Here is a 21,674-nt window from a genome sequence, read left to right on the forward strand (position 1 = left end):
TTAGAGTTCTTTCCCCTGGAACAGATTTCATGTTCCAACTGAGGGGGGCTGTCGTTGTTTTGGTGTGTGGGGCTGCATCAAATACCCTTTTTGCTCTGTTAAATTGCTGAACTAGTCCACACTTGACCGGTGGGGATCTCATTCTATTTTGACTGTAACTGTTAGCTGCTCCTGGCATTCTCTAATCCCTGCTCTCCTCTCTGTCCCCCCCCCACACATTCCCTGTGGTGTGGGGGGTTTGAGCTGTCAGGACCTGCTTGGTCGTCGGTCTGCCAACGCTGAACCAGGTCGTCACCCGGAATCCAGTCTCCATGACGGCCAACAGCGAGTTTCCCGGTCCCATCCAACGTCTATAAAGCCGAACAATGGATTTTGGTGTTTCAAAACCCATTGACACTGTATGACTATGTTTAGCTTGTGTTCTGCTCCTCTCTCTTACCAACCGTCTCTGGAGGAGGGGATCCCTCTCTGAATTGCTCCTCCCAAGGTTTCTTCCATTTTTTCTCCCGGTGGGAGTTTTTCTGGGAGTTTTTCCTTGTCTTCCTTGAGGGTTTAGGTTGGTTGAGGGGCAGTTCTATGGGCGCATGTGAAGCCCTCTGTGACATGCTTGCGTGTAAAAAGGGCTATACAAATAAATTTGATTTGATTTGACAAGACAACGCAAGCACCTGGCATAACATAACATAACATAACATAACACAGAACATGATTTACATCTACGCATCTTAAAGAATTGAAACTTCCTAAATATACAGATAGCAATAAATAATCGACCAAACTAACCCTAATACTATAACCTATTCTAACCTAGGTGGAGTACAGTACACTAGTGCAAAATTGCAGATCAGGGACTATGTCAATGACCATACAGGAGCCTGGTGGCGAAGTACAGTGAGGTACAGTAATGCAATGTTACTGATAGTGCAACCAGTACTGAAAGTGACTGTGTATAAGTGACTAGTGTGCAGTGAATCAATGTCCATATCAGTGTCCATTCAGAAGCCTGATGGCCCTTGGGTAGAAACCTTCGTCACTTTCGTCTCCTAGCTCCACCCCTCTTCCCCACATCTCGTCTCCTAGCTCCCCCCCTCTTCCCCACATCTCGTCTCCTAGCTCCACCCCTCTTCCCCACATCTCGTCTCCTAGCTCCACCCCTCTTCCCCACATCTCGTCTCCTAGCTCCACCCCTCTTCCCCAAATCTCGTCTCCTAGCTCCACCCCTCCTCCCCACATCTCGTCTCCTAGCTCTACATCTCTTCCCCTACTCTCCCTTCCTCTCCTTTTCACGCATCTCCTCTCCCTTTCTCAGAATAGGGTCTTTAAAGAGGAACGTAAATCAAGTAAACGTTTATTTGCAAATCAGGGATACATTATCACTGCCATAAATATCCTTTAAATACCTGTAAGATTAACCCCATAAATATGTTTTTACGCCCCAAATAAGCATGATCTGGATTAGACTCAAGCAGGGCCTTAAGTATGTGCATATTTTGTGTGTGTGCGTGTATACTTTAGTGGAATTTTTTAAAATGTTGTGGTGTAGCAGAGTCCCTACACAGTGAGGCACACCATGCTGCTATATATATTTCGCTTTGCCAATAAGGTGACACAGCTCCACCTTTATCGCTGCCTCTTCACATCCAAAAGTTTCTTACAATGCACAGGACACTCTGGCAATTCATATACAAATACAACATCAATCAATCCCCTATAGGATTCAGTAGAGACATGCAACAGACACACAGCCAGCCACACACACACACACACAGGCACACACACATGCACGGAGACGCATGCTGAGCTCTAACCGACTCAACTGTCAACAGTTTGGGAGACAAAGAAAAGGACGAGACGGGGGCAGGAACTAGGATCTGAAGAGCCATCATCATCTGAAAGCAATAACAATGAGGATGGAAATTAGAAGCGCTAGGCTAATCTACGAGAGCAGAGGAATGTCCTGGGATGCCACAAATGCGTTTCATCCCAGCTGGGTGTGATTAGCAGGCTGATGCTGAGGCGCTCCTCCTGAGAGTCCTGCAGATCGCGTTGCTCTGGTGGCTAATACCCCCGGACATCTGATCTGACTATGATAATGATAATTGCTGCAAACAAATGCCTTCCCGGGTAGCATCAAAAGGCGCGACGAGGGAAGAAAAAAACCTGCAGCTTAAGGATAATACAGACCTAATTGAGGGCCAGAACAAGCCCTGCGTATGGAATATTGTGTTGTATACGGTATTTAGAAATGTATTGGGTTAGCGACAGCCAAATTGAGCTTACTAATTGTACCACGATTAATTAACTCAGAAAAAGAAACTACAAGGGCTTGGTGATTGCTCGTCATCACGCCATCATCAACCTAGTCGAGCTACAGCACAGGACACATGCATGGAGGACACCAGTCAACAAGAGGGGCCATTATTCAACAAATGGGATGTACCTGCAACAGTTATCTCTCAACTGTCTTTTCCCTCCCTCCCTCCCTCCCTCCCTCCCTCCCTCCCTCCCTCCCACCCACCTGTTGGACATCGCTTCTTCATCCTGCACCTCCTGGTTTCGCTCTCAGGGTGACAGAGTGCTGACGTCTGCTCAGGCTGGCTCAAAGACATCCCCCGGGTCCGACTTTGGCGGCCCCACCTGAAGCCACAGCTGTGGCCTTCCCGGAGACAGGTGCTCCATCCCCCCCAGGGCCCCTCCGGGACCCCCAGACAGCCCTCTGGGATGGAGGGAGGTAAGGAGGGAGAGAGAGGAGGAGGGAAAAGTGGAGAGAAAGTGAGAAACAACAGAAGAAAGCGAGACACAGATACTTAAAAGACATTACATCTGGAAGGGGAGTACGCCCCGTTGTTATGATGGAGCTGATGTCCTCAGCTCCTCTGTAAATTCCTGAGGATATCACTTCCATCATGACAGACCCAGCAGTCAAGGAGACCCAGTGGAGCCCTCCTTCACCCTGGCCCCCTCCTGATTGGGTTATATGAACCAATGAGGACCAGACCCAGAGGGAGGCATGGGGTGCTGAATCACTCACCGACACAGTCTGTGAGTGTGGGTAAGGTGCCAGCCGGACAGCTGCTGGAGCACTGGCCTCTGAACAGGCGAAGGCCAGGCCTACACCTCATGCAGAAGTCTCTGCTGAAGCAGCTCTCACAGTCAGCAGAACGGCATTCTGGGAGGGAGAAACCTATTTAGGACGCTATGAGACTGCGTTCGGCCCAATCAGCGGACAGACAAACAAACAGGCCGATGCACAGACATACAAAGCCACTTCCACAAATCCAGCCACACACACAGACACATCCACACACCCACACAGACTGACTGAGACAGCGGCTGATGTCCTGGCCCCTCTGGCCGTAGTGTCCAGGAGGGCAGGCGTGCACACAGGAGCCATGGTGGGACATCCCGTCTCTCCTCAGAAACAGGAAGAGGCGCTCGGGGCAACGCACACAGCCGTTGTCGTGGGAACACTCCATGCAGCTCCGGCAGTGCTCCTGTTCGTCTGTGAAAGCTACGGTGCAGGAAACAGGCAGGACAGTTAGAACGTTAGACCAGGAGAACACCCCTCCAGTAGACCAGTAGAAAACACCCCAGTAGAACGGTGGAACAAACTATCAGATCCACAGTACAGCTAGAACCATCAGAACCACAGGAAGAGAGGGAAGGTCTTTTGTGCCGTGTCTGATTGTAATATTACAAGTTTAGATTCATACCTTTTGGAGCAAGGGATGACAACTGAAGAATGTCTGTTTTCTATCTTCCTCATGATTTTGGTTCCTCTGTCTTTCATATTTAGGGTGTGTGTATGTGTGTGTGTACTGTGCATGTGTGTTGATGGACACTAAGCATGTGTGTGTGTGTAGTGTACAGAAAGAGGAACAAGACAGATGGTTCTGATCATGATTCTCCTGTTTGTCTTCAGAAAGAGAGAGAGCGAAAGAGCGGTGAGATGGAGAGAGAGATGTCTGGGTGGAGGTACAACAACTCCTCAGAGAGGATCAAGAAACTCGAAAGGCTGTTTTACAGTATGAACTCTGCAGGCTTGCTCTGGGGGCAGGTATAACACTACAGACTACTCTATGGGCTAGCATGACACAACAAGCGATTCAATCCACTAGTACCACAGTGGAGACTGCTCTGTGCCGTAACAGCACACTACAAGCCACACTAGAGAGCAATTACAATGCGACGGGCCGCTCTACAACTATATCACGAGAGAGAGCCGCTCGCCCTTTGCTCCCCTGCAGTCAGATAGCTGCAGGTCTGAGTCGTGCTAACCCCTTGACCTCTGACCCCTTGCGGCATGGCGCTGTGTGCCTAACAACCTCCAGGTGCTAGCAGCACTGAAGCGGCCCAGCCTGCCTGTGTAGAGCTGCTGCCAGCCCACAGAAGCACACACCGGACCAGCTCGTTAGGCTCAACATCAGAGACCTGATTCACCTGGGGCTAAAGTACAGTTGCCACAGGTTTAATACAAACAGTGTTGGCTTAGGACAGTGGGTGGGGGGATGGGATTCTTAGGTTAGGTCTGAAGGTGCTTAGTTTGGGTATATGCTGGGAAAGCTATGAAATGTACTTTATGTATAGTCTAAAAGGTATGGAACCATGGACAAAAAGTTTTTCTGATCCACATGGTTCTGTTTGGGATCTTAAAAGGTTTCCATGGGAAACATCCATGTGAAACGTTTTAGTTCAGGTAGAGTGCGAAATATACAATGGCAATCGGGGGAGTCATCTTATTCTCCAGGGCGTAAAGTAATATTTACGATTACAGGTAATATATAAATATCAAATTGTTTTTACCTCTTTTGTGGGGGGTCCAAGTCTTAATTAGGGGGGTCAAACCCCCCCAAGCCCCCCCGTAATTAGAACCCTGAGTTAAGGGTACTTATGTTGTTTTAGGATTATAAGGAACATCCTTTGTTTTGAGAATGTACCAGAGAATGTACCAGTTTATAAAGTCAAAGTTATAAGTAAACTACAGATCGCTTGTGGTCACCAAACCACCTCTTCTAGAACAACTGCCCCATGTCACACCACTAATCCAGCATGGCGGAGCGTGGAGGGGGAGTGGGTAACCGCTGGAACAGCCAGAGGAAGAGCTGCCAGATGAGAGGATCTCACACACATGTGGGGAGATGAGCAGTGACAGCAGGTCAAACCGCAGAGCCACACAGCGGTTGACCCTGGCAGGCCTACAGTGGTAATGGTCCACCTTGTCAGGAATGGTTAGCCTGAGACGGCCTTGGTCGACACGGCTACAGCACTACAGACCACCTTGGTCGGCATGGCTACAGCACTACAGACCGCCTTGGTCGGCATGGCTACAGCATAACAGACCGCCTTGGTCGACACGGCTACAGCACTACAGACCACCTTGGTCGACACGGCTACAGCACTACAGACCACCTTGGTCGGCATGGCTACAGCACCACAGACCCTCTTGGTCGGCATGGCTACAGCATAACAGACCACCTTGGTCGGCATGGCTACAGCACCACAGACCCTCTTGGTCGGCATGGCTACAGCATAACAGACCGCCTTTGTCGACACGGCTACAGCATAACAGACCGCCTTGGTCGACACGGCTACAGCACTACAGACCACCTTGGTCGGCATGGCTACAGCACTACAGACCACCTTGGTCGGCATGGCTACAGCACCACAGACCCTCTTGGTCGGCATGGCTACAGCACTACAGACCGCCTTGGTCGGCATCGCTACAGCATTACAGACCGCCTTGGTCGGCACGGCTACAGCACTACAGACCGCCTTGGTCAGCAACTCGACATGGCTACAGCACTACAGACCGTCTTGGTCGGCACGGCTACAGCACTACAGACCACCTTGGTCGGCACGGCTACAGCACTACAGACCCTCTTGGTCGGCACGGCTACAGCACTTCAGACCGCGTTGGTCGGCATGGCTACAGCACTACAGACCGTCTTGCTCGGCAACTCGACATGGCTACAGCACTACAGACCGCCTTGGTCGGCACGGCTACAGCACTACAGACCACCTCGGTCGGCACGACTACAGCACTACAGACCACCTTGGTCGGCATGGCTACAGCACTACAGACCCTCTTGGTCGGCACGGCTACAGCACTACAGACCACCTTGGTCGGCATGGCTACAGCACTACAGACCACCTTGGTAGGCACGGCTACAGCACTACAGAAATCGGTGTGGTTACAGCAGTGCAGTCCTCAGATCACTGACACACACACTGTCTCAGGTGAAAGGACAAAGGTCGGACACTGTAGCTCGGGAGTTTTCAGCTAGCCATGTCTGATTTGTGTGAAATCCCATCAGACAAAAGCAGCGCTCAGGTCTCCGTCACCAGACGTGCCCGTGTCTCAGTCCTGCAGAGGACCGCTGGTATACTAGTAGCTGACCAAACGCACACAACATGTAGCATAGAACGCTTGGAGAGAAAACAGCAGATACAGGAGGTTGTGAAATATCAAGTTTCCGAGCAGAACAGAAATGTAAAAGGTGAGGACAGACTGTTTTATGTTTTAGAATATTGTTGTTAGGAAGTCATCTGGTTATTGCTACTATAAAATGTGTGGAAAAAAAAGGTCAAAACTATTTGCTCTACATAAAACTAAAAACCTTATTAACCTATTTCTCAGGTTCAAGTTCATTACATTAGTTACTTTAAACTAGTGTTTGCCTTTTTGCAGTTTATTGAAATAAGTTGTTTATATTTTATATATAATATATAAGCTAATATAATATACAAGTATCTGCAGTTAATCCATTATAAATACATACATTTTCATCTTTTGCTTTTTTCAAATGCATATAGCCTAATGCTATAGTGGTTTAGGCACTTAACACTCTGAGCCGACTCTTAATGTTTCAATGTTCTAGGCCTATTTTTACAATATAATTAGATTTTCACAACACAAAAACTACCATGGACTTTCAATTGGATTAAAAAATATATATGTCTTCTCACCTCTGGGTCGTCTTGCACTCATGGTGATAGCCTGCCAAACCAAGGTTAAAATGGTCAGAAGGCGCAGATGCATCTGGGCAGAGGAGATGCGCCTCAGAGCGGGACTGCAGACGTCTGAAGGAGCCCCGGACTTCTTCAGGCTGGCGAAGCGCTCACAGAAGCGCCGAGGTCGAGGAGGACCAGGCGCCTTCCCACACAAACTGGTTGGAGGAAACTCACCGTTTAACAGCCGCAGCCAAATTGCAAGAAACGAGCTCCACTTATCAATGGTATCTTTAACCCTTGGATCTCCCTCGGCCCTGGCGACCGCTGGATGTTAACTTACTACTGTGTAGCTCAAGAATGCTTTGGGAGAAGAAAAATAAGCTACTTTGCTACAGTTAATGGTGGATCGAAGTGGAATTCCGCTCCTGTAGACGTCATGAAGTATTAAGTTCTGCTGGAGAATATATCTAGCCTACCAGAGGAATGGAGGATAAACACAACTCAACGTCTATATTTAGTTTATTTGTACCCTTAATGGTCCTGTCTTATGCCAGCTACTTAGAAACCAATCGTCAATCCAGACCGAGGCCCTGCCAATGGCTAATAAATACGAGCAGCTCGCGCAATCGGCGTACAACTGTTTATGTCACCACAAAGAGCAATGTGAATACTTGAACAGCAAACTGACAGTAAGGGGTGCATTAAGCGTGTTTCTAATCTCCGAATCATGCTGTTTTTATTTGGAATTTTGAGGCTGAGTTTGTTTACTTTTGTTGGGTTGAGCAAACTGCGGTTGGAAGAAATTGGAACATGACAGAGATTAGGTATTCAAACCGCCTCGTGCTGCCTTCAGAGCTGCACTGCTCGGCCAAGCCTCACTGGCCTGTTAGGTCCGTTTGTTGTGCGTAGTAGATCGTTTGAAAATGGGAATGTTGATGTGATCATGTGCAACGTATATTCTAGAAAGGAACATGAAAGATACGATTAAATAATAAAAAATATTTTTTTGTGACATGTTTCCAATTGCAATCAATGCAACAATTAGCCAATATCATAATAGTTCACAAACGCCTGAATTAATTAGCCATCTTATGGCTATTCAAAATCAATTCACCACTACAGTTTGTTAAATACTTTTTCATTGAAAGGGAAGTTAAATTATTACATTATTATTGCATTTTATTAAAATAACTTACTTGCTTCCTGCAAATTCCTAGGGAGAAGGTTAGGATTAGCGTTTAATTGGTACTTTGATTTAAAATCCCCACATTTTCTTTGCGGTTTCAAACTGATGGCAAGTTTTTAGCCACATCAAGTGACATCCTTAGTCCTTCACCACAGACAAAATATCATGCACACATCTGTTGAGCTGTTTTGAAGTTACACACCCCTGCACAATGTTCTTGCAATCTGATTTGCTTGTTTTTTGCACACTAATTCTGCAATTCAGACGGGTAGGACTTGGGCAGTGGATTAATTGTGGTCAATATAGCACATGTCAGCTCTGGCTTTGGTAGAGAATTAATGAGATGAGTTGATTTAAACTTCCTCTGCCATTGACTGAGGCTAAGACAGGGTGTGATTTAGAGTCTGCCTCTGTCTCAGATTGAGTCTGGGAGAGGTGGAGATTTAGAGTCTGAGGTAGCAGTTTAATAAGAGGAGGTGATTTCAACTTCAGGGTCAGTTGGAGGTCAGCCCTGCACAGACATCCTAGCACACCTTGATTGGATCAACACCAACCCAGCCAACAGGGACCTGCTCTCATAGAACGGTCTGTGTATGTGTGTGTGTGTTTTTATGGGAAGGAGCACGAAAGGGGTTGAGGGGGGGATGTGGCTGTTGAGCGGCGGCTGTGCAGGAGTCCATGTGGCCATGACAACAGTCTAAATGCGCTCCAGATGTAACTCTGGTGTGTGTGTGTGTGTGTGAGAGAGAGAGAAAGTGAGAGAGGAGAGAGAGGGAAAGTTACTGGCTGTGGAGTGGCACGCCACAGGTCTGCTGCTGTATCGGCTCTGTGTTGCTTCGACACCTTCGTCTCCTTCCGCCAGGCCTTCCCACGCACACACTGCCTCCGTCACAGCTACACACACTCACACGCATCCCACGGCACCTTGGCTCTGTGCCCCCCCCCCATGCTGATCCCAGAGGCTTAGGGTGCTTGCGGCTTCCAGTTTGGTCGTTTTTTCTTCCTCTGGTTTGCCTTCCGCTTGAGGGCAGGAGGGGATAGGGCACCAGTGTAGCGTGTGAGCGTGGGTGGGTGTGTGCATGCGTGTTCAAGGTATGTTGGTTTGTTCACGGTACCGAACTAAATTGATTTTCGTAGATCCTGTCTGCATTGAGCTGTGAGGTGTAGTCTGTTCGTAGCAGTTCCTTCATCAGTGTCGGGTTGGCTACATGGTCCTGCACCCTGCAGGTGAGTCCAGAAGGTTCCAGAACAGCGTCTCCAGGAAGGCCAGCAGGATACACCCTGTTGGGGACGGCTTCATATAAGAGATATTTTGTTCTTCGTCTCTCTTCACATACTGATACCTCCTCATCCTCTTTTCCATACACCCCTGTCTTGTTGAGTCAACAGAGGCATGTTTCCAATTGGACCATCAGAGTCAGGTGGGTGGGTGGGTGCGTCTGGCCCTTGTTTAGAAGAGGTCAAAGGTTGCTGTCAGTTGGCTGTCGGCAGGTGGACTTATTCAGACTCAACCTCACCATCCATAATAATCTCTGATCGCTTCATTTGTTGGCCTGTGCACATATGGAGTCAGTCAACAGTCCTGTGAGACGCATGGTATGAGTAATACCGTCCATCATTCCACCCTATGAAACTGAAGGAGCCATATGTGATGGGTACTGTATATTTAGGGCTGGGAGGTAGGATGAAAGAGAAGGAGCTGTAACTGTGATTGGGGTACCACTCAATCTTAACTGCTCCACCATTGTAAATAACATTGTGCCGTGAAAGGGAATGGGGATTCTGAACAGAATAATGTACGGCCTAACATATACCTTTCTACTACCCTCGTATGCCTTGGGATAAACTACCCTCTACCCCCAGTCCAGAAATCTCCTGACCCTCCTGCCCTAACTACCCCCATTCCTGAATACCCCCCAGCTCTCCTGCCCTAACTAGCCCCAGTCCTAAATACCCCCCAGCTCTCCTGCCCTAACTACCCCCAGTCCTAAATATCCACAGCTCTCCTGCCCTAACACTCCCCAGTCCTAAATACCCTCCAGCTCTCCTGTCCTAACTAGCCCCAGTCCTAAATACCCCCCAGCTCTCCTGCCCTAACTACCCCCAGTCCTATTTATCCCCAGCTCTACTGCCCTAACTGCCCCCAGTCCTAAATACCCCCAGACCCTCCAGAGCCTGAGAGGCTTCAGATGCTTCACAATGCCTGAAAGAAGAAAAACAAGTTAAATAAATCTTTTGTGCTCAATTCTGTTGATTCTAGCACAAAAGTCTGCTAACAATTTAAGTTGACTGACTGGCTGATGTGTATGCCTGGTACATAGTAAAGGGGTCTCGTTTGTTCAGAGGTCATGATTGCATATGTGCATCTGGTGTTTTCTTGCAGTGACAGAGAGAACAACAAGATTTGTCTCCAGTGAGGTTTTGTCTGATATGATACTGTAAGTTATACAATAAGGGACAACAGAATTGAACAAAACTTTGTTTAGTGTGAAATCTTGTCGAGTTATCTTGTCTGTATGAACAAATATGGCAATCAAGTGTGTGATGTTGTTCAATCTTGAAAGTCATGTATGTGATGAATAACTTCCAGACAAACATTCAGTTTCATAGCACATTCATGACTACCACTATGCCCCGAGCTGAAACCTACCTAGCCCCCCGTCCCCCCATCACTAACTGCCCTCCACCCCACCACCATCGCCCTCCACTCACACACACACACACACACAAGTACTAACTACCTTTTGCTAAGATGTGGTAAGCATTAGACCCACTTGGTCCAGTCATTATTGTCAAAGATAATAGGTTCCGAATTTTAGATTTATGTGTTTTGCGTGTGTATGCTTCTTGAGTGTGCGCGCATGTGTGTGTGAACGTACGTGTGTGTGTGTGTGTGTGAACGTATGTGTGTGTGTGTGTGTGTGTGAACTGAAAACCCTGTCAGTGTGTAACTCGGTTAGGCCTGACATTGTAGAAACTCCAAGTGTTGAGTACAAAAAATACAATCAGCACCATATGGCACACCTGGGTTAGTGTGTATGTGTGGTGCACGTGTTGAGCAGGCCTTCCAGGCCAAAGCACGCTAGCTAGACACATACACACAAACACATACTCATACACACACGCATACACACACACACACACAGACGAAAGGCACTGCAAGGCACAGCTTCTTTTTCTTCATCATTTCAGACACCGCCCAGCCCCGACAGCAGGACATCATCTACCTTCCAGGAGGTCTCCACGGTAACATCTGAGGATCCTTAGCCAACATGATCCTTATTATGGGATGTTTCACATTTTCTTCTGACCAAAAAAACACACACAACAAAAGGTCGGATACAACCAATTATAGCATATTTGGGATCTGGTGCTTCCAGAGACTTTAACTCCCATTCGTTTCCTGTGCCCTGTCTGGAGATGCAGGTTTCAAATAGGAAACTATGTCCTCATTCTGACGGCAGCTGGTATACATAATGACTCATAAGAGAAGAAAACACAGAGAGAGGAGTGTGTGACAACAGAATGTAAGAACACTGAATATGTGTATATCCCGCTTGGCAACGCCACCTAGAGTCCTGGAGAAATGCCATTGCACAGAACAACATTGATATTTACTACTGTGCAACAGTTTATAACAAATATGTGCTCACAGCCTGCATAGGGAGATGTTCCTCACCTGCAGGGTGAAAGGAAACCATGGAGATGCTCATTAGTATTAGGAAACAAACACAAAGTATTTTTCGTCTGTGTGTGTGTCTGTGTGTGTGTGTGTGTGATCGAGAGAGAGAAAAAAGCCATTGGCTTTTAGAGGCTACTGCAACCAATTATGCAATGTTATCATTTTATTATTATAAAATATCATAATATTTAATAAAAAATAATATTAAAAGCCCAAAACACATTGTAGCTAAACAATCATTAAAGCATATCATAAACTGGCTCATGTAAATACATATAATGTATATAAACCTTTGAAAAGGATTTTGATTTGTTCGCAAGAGCTTCCTAAATTTGACAGACAGTGCCACCTACGGGTTGATAAATGGGTTACAACTTTAACTTACGATGCATAATGTCGGCTAATATATATCAGATATCATGAACTCAGTACATGGGGTATTTTGACAGTCGCTGTGTCCACGTTTTGAATTGACAATTTAACACTGAAATTAAATGAGCAGACACACAATCATCCGAGAATCGAATCATTGTCTGCGCAAAACGGTGCATGCGGAACTCAAAGATTGGATATTTTTCGACCTCGGTGACGTAGAACGTCGGACCAAAACACCATGACCACCAACATACGCTGTCATCTCTTTCATTTTCCATTCTGTTCCGAAATAGTTTGACATAACTTTTTCAAAGATGCCAGGGTTAGAGGTGTTGTACACCTACGCTGCGGGTAGCATAAGTTGCCCCCAGGACGCTGTGGTTTGTTTCGTTCACTGGGAAATTATAAATAGCGGATACAAATGTCTTGGGTCAGGCGACGAGGCGAGTGGTATTTTGCTTTGTAATTCTGGCTGCGTAGTACAGTAGTAGCCTAGCTAGGGACTGTGTTTTGACTTGTTTTAGCCAAATTGTCTGTGTTTTTCATAAATGTTACAATTGAAACTGCTAACTTAACCTCCTAGCAAACCGTTGACTCTGGATGAATGTCTTACTAGCAAGTAAGGCTAGTTTACTAGCTATTTCTGTGCTACAAGGCATTACCAGAACAACGGACTGCAATAGCCAGACTTACTAAATCGAGCTACCAACATAAATTGGGTAAAGTGCATCTCATTAAACTTACTCCGACTCTGGTTTCCATTCACAGCCACGTAGTGGGGACAAGAAGTCGGAGTTGCTCCCCGCTGACTGGAGCAGTAGTAAGGAGCTGTACACCCTTAGGTACCAGTCTCTCGACGATAAGACCCGGCTCCTGGTGAAAGCCATCACCGTGGACAACACGCTCATATTCAACGCCCTGGTGAGTGCCTGTCTCCCATACCTAACCTGTTTGTATATTCACACAGCTGGAGTTTTAAAAATGACTATCGTTACTTGCACAGAGATAAGAAAGTTTAATTTCACCTCTCAAACTTTCCTTCACTTACTTCTGTCCAGGTCATATTTTATGGGGTTATGAGGCTGTCTGCGAGGAGCTGGGTTTAATATAACTGACGTTTTCTGTGTTGTCAGGACCCAGGCTCTGACCAGGTGTCTGACCTCACCGTCACCATCAGTGACCACGTGGATGCAGAACACCTCCAGACATATGACAGGTAGGGCGTCCTACCTGCTCCACACTGCCCCTGCTTGAGGCTGCAGCTCCATCTAGCTAGACTGGGCTCGGTGCTATTAAGTGTACAGTATGACAATCTCCAGAGGCTTCTAAAGTCTCTATCCAACGTGTGTTTGATCAGTGTGTTTAAGGATGCTGCTGCTCTGACTGAGAAGGTGCAGACCCAGCTCCTGCCCTCAGCACCCGCCCCCAAGGCCCAGCCGGCCAATAGGAAAGCAGAGAGGAAGAGCAGGAGAGACACGGAGGAGGAGCATCAAGACCGCCACCCGCTCCGCGTGGGCCCGTCCCAGCCGCTCGGCGCCAGGCAGCCTCACTGGTGGGTCCGGGGCACGGCCACCCCTCTTTAGGCCTCATGACTGGGCACACTGGGCCTCACTGGTGGGTCCGGGGCACGGCCACCCCTCTTTAGGCCTCATGACTGGGCCTCACTGGTGGGTCCGGGGCACGGCCACCCCTCTTTAGGCCTCATGACTGGGCACACTGGGGGTGATTTGGTAAAGGTCGGATGATAAGCAACATCCTGCTGGAGAGACTCTGAATTAGGACTATAAGTTTAAAGTCATCTTCTTTCTTTAATTAAGTATCGAAGGACATTTCTGAATTTGTGAGAGGATATGACTGCACAGTCAGTCATGCTGACTCATAATAAGCAGAAACTGACTGAGAATTGCATCCATACCAGGTCAGATCTGTACAATATCGGTAGTTTGGCAACTTGAGCATGCAGGTTGCAGCTGCTGTTACTGTGCGTGTGTGGGGGGGGGGGGGGGGGGGGGGGGGGGGGGGGGGTTGCTTTGATCAGTCTTCTCCTCAAGCCTCTCCTTTCATTTTCTCTCTTGTTGAAGTAGTGGTTTGGCTAACAGCTCTGTCTAGACACATGAGTCACGCAGTGTTCTACTCAGACTGTACACACAGAGTAGTAAGCCAGTTCAGGAGTTGAGTGTGTGTGTGTGTGTGTGGAGAGCTGGAGCCCTGCCTGCTGCTGTGGCGGTGCTGTCTACTGTCTCCAGAGAGTCTTATTCAATATTTACAGCCAGAGGGAGAGAGGGAGAGAGGGAGAAATGGAGAACAGGATATGAGCCAGAGGGTCTATTTTTAATAAGTGATGTATTCTGTGGCCGGCACTGCAGACACCGAGGCCATAGCAGAAAAGAGGTGTGTGTGTGTGTGCGCATGCGTGTGACCAAGAGCAAAAAGTGTGGGCTTAACGAGAGACACGTGTTGACCTCTGGAAAGGGCACTGCCAGCAATGGTTCCTGTCACTTGGCTTTCACCTCCTTACTGTCATCCTCCCTTCTCCTATTTTCTCTACCCCCCCTCCTTGTCTGTCCTCTGTTGGCTGTGACCCTGTGATCTTATTGGCTCAGTGATGTCAGCACTTTATCGACCTTGCTGCTGTTGTGTCCCAGTCCTGAGAGAAAGAGAGAGAGAGAGATAGAGATAGAGCAGGGTGGTTGGGGGGGAGAAAGAGAGCGAGCAGGGGGGATGGGGAGTGAGAGAGGTTGGGGAGAGGCAGGCACAGCAGCAAAATGACACAGCATATCTCTGGGTGCCGGCTGCCCTTAAGCCCCACCACACAGAAGGTGTCTGAGGGACTGTTAAAAGGCAGTTGGCCCAATGGGAGGTTAATGTGTTCTGGTCTACCGACCATGCTGCTAACCACCTAGCAGAGAGAGGGAGAGAGAGGGAGGGAGGGAGGGAGAGGGAGGCATGGAGAGAGGTGCTGTAGAGTTACAATGATCACAGTTTGTTCTTTAACTATAATTTCATCCAATGCGACATGCGGTGGGGATTTGAACCAATTACCTCTTGATCTCCAGTCAAATTATTTTTTACTGAGTTACCGAATCCTGACTAACTCTGCCCTGTGTGTGTGTGTGTGTTTCAGGGCAGACCCCATGGCTCCATTTGCACCAGGAAGAGCAGATTTGGATCCCTTTGGGTAAGTGTGGGAGCCCTCTCCCAGCAGACTGGCTCTCAGATCCTGTCACACTCCACGCGCGTGGCTGTAAGACACTCTGCCCTCTCTCCTCTGTAGTGGCGGAGGTGGGGGGATGATCGTAGACCCCCTCAGGGCGGGGTTCCCCCGGCCAGGCTTTGACCCATCAGGAGGTCTCCCTGGCGTGCTGCCACCTGGCTCCGTGCCCCCCGGGGCCCGCTTCGACCCGTTTGGACCGGCGGGCAGGAACAGACCCGGGTGAGACCCAAACCTGACACACATGCATGTACGCATACATGCGCTTACGTTAATGCACACACACACACTTACTCTGTAATGTCCAGTTCTAGTATGAGTGACATGTGGTTGTGTTGCCCAGGCCCGACCCCGACCACATGCCCCCCCCTGGATACGACGACATGTTCATGTAGGAGAGACTCGGCTTCCTGCTTCCTGTATACTCGGATGGACTTCCTGTCAGCACACTCCCAGAGGAATGAGCACTTCATGTGACTGACTGTGTGAGTGAGTGAGGTTAAGTGAGTGAGGTGAGTGAGAGTGAGCATTCGACGCTACCGCATCCCTCGTCTTAGTAAGCTGTGTCACCTGGCGTTGGCTCCTGGAACTGAACCTTTTGTTTGAAGCAGGAGGTTGAAGCAGGAGGTTGAAGCAGGAGGTTGTATATTCAGCTAAGTGCAGGCTTCCTCTGCTGCCTTCATGACTGACTGTCAACATGGCCGTGTTCACCTCATGTTGTTGTTTCTCACAAGAATAAGTTAACCATTTGACTTCCTTTGTTCCTTTCTATATGACAACTGCTCGCATTGTTCCATTTGTTTCAGACTTAATTGTTAATTAATAATTTATGAACATAAATCCAATAAAATGTGTATTACATTCCAGATTGTGTTGTCATTATAAGAGTTACTTTGCTGCATTCAAAACACAAACACACAAAATGCAAGACTCTCTGTGTGTGAGTGTGTGTGGACATGTTGCTGTGCTTCTCTCACCTCATTGTCATTCTGAGACTGTGTTTGGGAGCATTGTTTAGCATGGTCTCATTTATCTTCCCCTGCCCTCTGTTGCTCTCTCTCTCTCTTGCTCTCTCTGTCTCTCTCTCTGGAGATGGAAGAGGGGGGAAGTGTGGATCTCAGATTGCCTGTGGGTAGTGTTCCACTCTGCAAATAGACAAGCTCCTCATCCTCTGGTTAAAACCAGCAGCAAAGCTGTGGCCCGCAAGGCTGAGAGGGAGGGAAGGAGAGATTGACAGACAGATGAGAGGGAAGTCCTCTCACTGCTGTCCAGCCTTCGGGACACGAAAGCTGTTCCAGTCTGAGATTTCCCTGAGAAAACATCTCTGTATCGACTGTGTCCTGCAAGCTGTGTACGCTTCTGCTGCACGCACACTCCCCTCTGGCTTCACAGATCATAAATCAGCTGAAGTGCTGATCTTCACATCTTGGTCTCCCTCAAGATATACAGACCCATCCCTCAACTTCCTCTACTACCCCCCCCCCCCCCCCCCCCCCCCCCTCTTCTTTACACCTCCTCCCCCCTTCCAGATCCACTTCTAGACTCCTCGGTAATTGGTTATAAATCCATTGTTTTGTTTAAATCATGATAAGTCGCCATGTCACCATCTACTCCGAACAGAAATGCAGTTACTATCAATCTCACCAATCAGATTCCGTAGCTCAGTGGTTCTCAAAGTGGGGTCCGCGAACCATAGCCAGGGGGTCTGCCAAATAATTGACCATAAATTATAACATCGTAAAATTGTGCTGTATCATTAAAAAGTGAACAAATATATAATAATCTACAGAAGGGGACCATTTGCACCAATAAAACAAGCATATTGTGTCCATTTAAGAGCACAAAGGGTATGCTGAATGGGTGTTACGATTATGGGGGGGTCCTTGGAAAATGTTCACCCTGCAGTGGGGGTCCCTGGTAGGGACTTATTTCAAAGTTATTTTCTATCAGCACAGCATAAGGCCTGACATGAGAATATGAGGAAGAAAAGTTAGAAAGAAATAGTTGGAGAGAGAATGTGTTAAACAGAGACACAGAAGGGAGAGAGAGATACACAAAGACAAGACTCACTGGATTATAAACAACAGCAACATAACATGTATTGGTCATGTTATAATGATTTTAAAAAATCACATTATACAACTTTCATATTTACATGTACGAGGCATCAGACACTTCACATCTGTCTACCTAACCTCCACCTGACCTTGAGGCTTCCACCTGTCTGTCTCTCTGTCTCCCTCCTCTCCATCTGATCACAAGACTTCCACCTGTCTGTCTCTCTGTCTCCCTCCTCTCCATCTGATCACAAGATTTCCACCTGTCTGTCTCTCTGTCTCCCTCCTCTCCATCTGACCACGAGGCTTCTACCTGTCTGTCTCTCTGTGTCCCTCCTCTCCATCTGACCACGAGGCTTCTACCTGTCTGTCTCTCTGTCTGCCTGCTTGTGTGTGCTCTTTAGAGGGAGACAGACAGACTCTGCTCTGATATATTTCGTCTTCAACTTTCTCTGCTGAGCTGTAGTTTTTACTAGTCCTATCATTGGCTCATGAAAGGGTATTAAAGATGGAATAAGCACACTTGGAGCACTGAGTCCCTGTAATTTCCTCCTCTGCTTCAAAGCATACTTCTGTGTTTTCAGAAGCGGAAAGCAACAGGAATGTTTAGTGCTAATGCAGTGTGGGGCAGGGAGATCCTTGGGAGACTGCGAGGTGTGAAAGGTGAGAACATTCTGCTGTTGTTCAGTCAGAGAGAAGGATCTCAAACTGGGAGCACCAGACATGTTGTGATGCCTGTGAAGTCAGACGCTGAATGATCTCCACTTTCATCCAATTCTGACCCTAACCTTCACTTCTGACGCTACACTAGTCCCTTCGGGATTTTCTCCTCAATACACGTTATAAAATGTTTTACATTCACCCAGTACGCTGCAGTAAGTCACAGTTGTGCATACAGTATTAATATGACATGCACTCATTCATGTGTTCATAAGCTATAAAACTACCAAACATCTCCTGTATTATTGCACACATAGACATTCAGTAGCACCTTCAGAACCCTCAGTGTAGCATACTGGTTAGACTGGGACAGCTATAAAACACCATATTAGGAAATATACACACAAACCACCATAAACTTCAACAGATATTCAATGCTCATCCACTTGATCAATTTACAGTCAACTGATTCCTCAGTTTTGGGGGGAAATGTGTGTGTGTGTGTGTGTGTACAGTGCCCTCCAAAAGTATTGGAACAGTGAGGCAAATTCCTTTATTTTTGCTGTAGACTGAAAACATTTGGGCTTGACATCAAATAATGAACGTGAGACCAGAGATCAACGTTTCAGCTTTTATTTCCAGGTATTTACATCAGGATCTGATGCACAACTAAGAAAATATCACATTTTGTTTGAATCCACCCATTTGTCATGTGAGCAAAAGTATTGGAACAGATATACTTAAAACATATTTAAGTGAATAAGACTTAATATTTAGTTGCAAATCCTTTGCTTTCAATAACTGCAGCAAGTCTGTGACCCATTGACGTCACCAAACTTTTACATTCTTCCTTTTTGATGCTTTCCCAGGCTTTCACTGCAGCCTCTTTCAGTTGTTGTTTGTTTTGTGGGGTTCCTCCCTTCAGTCTCCTCTTAAGCAGGTAAAATGCATGCTCTATAGGGTTTAAGTCTGGAGATTGACTTGGCCAGTCTAATACCTCCCATTTCTTGCCCCTGATGAACTCCTTTGTTGTTTTGGCAGTGTGTTTTGGGTCGTTATCTTGCTGCATGATGAAGGCTCTGCCAATCAGTTTGGTTGCATCTTTCCTTAAATTGGCAGACAAAATGTTTCTGTAGACTTCCGAGGTCATTTTGCTGCTGCCATCATGTGTTACATCCTCAATGAAGATTAATGAGCCCGTCCCAGAAGAAGCCATGCAAGTCCAAGCCATGACATTACCTTCACCGTGTTTCACAGATGAGCTTGTGTGTTTGGGATCATGAGCAGTTCCTTTCTTTCTCCAAACTTTAGCCTTTCCATCACTTTGGTAAAAGTTAATCTTTGTCTCATCAGTCCATAAAACTTTGTCCCAGAATTTTTGAGGTTCATCTCTGTACTTTTTGGCAATTTCCAGCCTGGCCTTCCTATTCTTCTTGCTAATGAGTGGTTTGCATCTTCTGGTGTAGCCCTTGTACTTTTGTTCATGAAGTCTTCTGCGAACAGTAGATAGTGATACCTTCACTCCTGCCATCTGGAGGTTGTTGCTGATCTCACTAACAGTTGTTTTAGGGTCTTTCTTTACAGCTCTCACAATGTTTCTGTCATCAACTGCTGATGTTTTCCTTGGTCTACCTGTTCGACGTCTGTTACTTAGTACACCAGTAGTTTTCTTCTTCTTCAGGACATTCCAAATGGTTGTACTGGCTATGGCCAATGTTTCTGCAATGGCTCTGATTGATTTTCCATCTTCTCTAAGACTCACAATTGCTTGTTTTTCACCCAAAGACAGCGCTCTGGTTTTCATGTTGTTTTCACCTCTGAATACAGTCTGCATAGACAAAACCTATCTTACCCAATCTGAACCTGAGTGTAGACATTCAGTGGTATTTATTGATTGAATAATGTATGTAATAGGACACACCTGGGCAACAAAACACACCTGTCAGTCACATGTTCCAATACTTTTGCTCACGTGACAAATGGGTGGGTTCGAACAAAAAGGTGATATTTTCTAATTTGTGCATCAGATCCTGATGTAAATACCTGGAAATAAAAGCTGAAACGTTGATCTCTAGTTTCACATTCATCGTTTGATGTCAAGCCCAAATGTTTTCAGTCTACAGCAAAAATAAAGGAATTGGCCTCACTGTTCCAATACTTTTGGAGGGCACTGTATATGTGTGTGTTTGTGCTGCTTGTTTATATGTTTAACATGTTCAAATGTCGTTAAATATCTGTAAACACATTTCTATGATATACTCTCATTTATATTTGTCATTAGATATATTACTATATTTCAACGCCATCAGACGTCATAAAATGTACACGTTGCTATGGGGCAGGTAGACAGAGTATATCTCCCCCCAGGTTTCTGGGACCGGTTCTTTCGTGTGCTCCTCTTGGCCCTGGAGGCCTCCCTCCACAGGGACCCCTACCCCTCCTCCAGACAGGCACTCACAGGTGATGGAGGCCAGGGGACACTTTTAGACTCCCCTCGTCTTCACAGACTTCCAGATCAAACTTACAGTTCTAGGTAGCGGACGTGCAGATTCTCTCAGCAGTGCTGCTTTGTTTGCGAGACCAGCCTGTGACACCAGCTGAATGTGCTTTCTGACAACCTTGTCCGACACAAAGGGATGCACTGCGTTGGTCATTACTGATCCATAAGACGTGACTATTTCATTGCACTTGTTCTAGGTTTTCCCCGTTTCTACCTCAATTCTGATCTTCCTCTATTACCCTCCCTATCTAGTTTTTCTCTTTCTCTCTCTTTCTTCTCTCTAACTCTTCCTTTCTATCTTTCTTCCTCTCATTCTCAGCCTCTTTCTCAGTCTTTTGTCATGATGTTCTGAGTGGGCACTCTAATCAACAGAGTTTTTGGGATTAAAACCTGTTCCTGGTACTCCTTATCCAGAACATGTACAGTACATCTATATGATCATGACCGTCAGAACACACTCCATCGGTAAAGACCTGTCTGTGATACACCCTGTTTCTCATCTGTTTGTGCTCTCATGTATGTGTTCATGACCAAAACCACTGTTTACCACTTTAAGTACCGGTTCCATCTTGGCCTCTGATTGGCTGGTTTGAATTGCCTTGCTAACCCTGTCTAATACACTCAGCCCTCAGCAGGAGGAGAGGGAGGAGCCTCTGAGAAGGACCAGGATGTGGGGCGGGGCAGGTGGAAACGGTAGCAGCATTAGCAACTCAGGTGATGCTACAGGATGAACTTGGCTTGTTGGCTCAGCAGAGCTATATGTTCAGCACATGTATACACAATTTACAGTGACTGTGTAACTGTTTAAGGCATATTGTATCCTTACACAACAACAACAACACATTTGTTTATATAATATCTGTCCTAATTCTTTAGGATGTGATTTACTGTATACAAGACATGTATTCAAGTCTTGGGAAGCTGACAACAGTCTGTTGCAGCATGGTCCAGTTCTGAAGTGGGAACTGCCAGACTAGCCATCCAGACTGGTCCCCCAGACTGGTCCAGCTGCTTTAAATAAACAGTCTTTGATTACACCATATGCTCAAAAG

General features: G+C 46.9%; 2 protein-coding genes across 3 annotated transcripts in view; one reads left to right on the forward strand and one right to left on the reverse strand.

Moving 5' to 3' along the window:
• rspo4 (R-spondin 4) overlaps window positions 1-7,731 on the reverse strand; it is an 11,399-nt gene extending 3,668 nt beyond the window's left edge. Inside the window, exons 1-5 of one of the 2 annotated variants that reach the window (XM_047026498.1) lie at window positions 6,967-7,731; window positions 3,323-3,511; window positions 3,032-3,169; window positions 2,519-2,716; window positions 1,658-1,889 (exon numbers count right to left, since the gene is read on the reverse strand). In XM_047026498.1, coding sequence (XP_046882454.1) covers window positions 1,813-1,889; window positions 2,519-2,716; window positions 3,032-3,169; window positions 3,323-3,511; window positions 6,967-7,039 — 675 coding nt within the window. In that variant the 5' untranslated portion in view covers window positions 7,040-7,731 and the 3' untranslated portion in view covers window positions 1,658-1,812. Of the gene's footprint in view, window positions 1-1,657; window positions 1,890-2,518; window positions 2,717-3,031; window positions 3,170-3,322; window positions 3,512-6,966 lie in introns of those variants that run through there. The other variant, XM_047026497.1, reaches the window with a different exon arrangement.
• A 4,669-nt stretch (window positions 7,732-12,400) lies between these two features.
• On the forward strand, window positions 12,401-16,271 carry psmf1 (proteasome inhibitor subunit 1). Its single transcript, XM_047024560.1, has 7 exons — window positions 12,401-12,637; window positions 12,963-13,115; window positions 13,328-13,410; window positions 13,552-13,746; window positions 15,319-15,372; window positions 15,469-15,627; window positions 15,749-16,271. The coding sequence occupies exons 1-7, from the start codon at window positions 12,509-12,511 to the stop codon at window positions 15,798-15,800; spliced, it is 825 nt and encodes a 274-aa protein (XP_046880516.1). The 5' UTR covers window positions 12,401-12,508; the 3' UTR covers window positions 15,801-16,271.
• The last annotated feature ends 5,403 nt before the right edge of the window (window positions 16,272-21,674 follow it).

The sequence above is a fragment of the Hypomesus transpacificus genome, chromosome 9 (assembly GCF_021917145.1).
Source record: "Hypomesus transpacificus isolate Combined female chromosome 9, fHypTra1, whole genome shotgun sequence".
In the NCBI taxonomy this organism is placed as follows: Eukaryota; Metazoa; Chordata; class Actinopteri; order Osmeriformes; family Osmeridae; genus Hypomesus; species Hypomesus transpacificus.

What these genes read in the sequence shown, in the direction of transcription:
- psmf1 (XM_047024560.1), top strand. Translation starts at nt 12,509, where the DNA reads ATGCCAGGGTTAGAGGTGTTGTACACCTACGCTGCGGGTAGCATAAGT. An exon ending in GGCGCCAGGCAGCCTCACTG is followed by an intron (nt 13,747 to 15,318) that starts GTGGGTCCGGGG and finishes TGTGTGTTTCAG; the next exon opens with GGCAGACCCCATGGCTCCAT. An exon ending in GCAGATTTGGATCCCTTTGG is followed by an intron (nt 15,373 to 15,468) that starts GTAAGTGTGGGA and finishes TCTCCTCTGTAG; the next exon opens with TGGCGGAGGTGGGGGGATGA.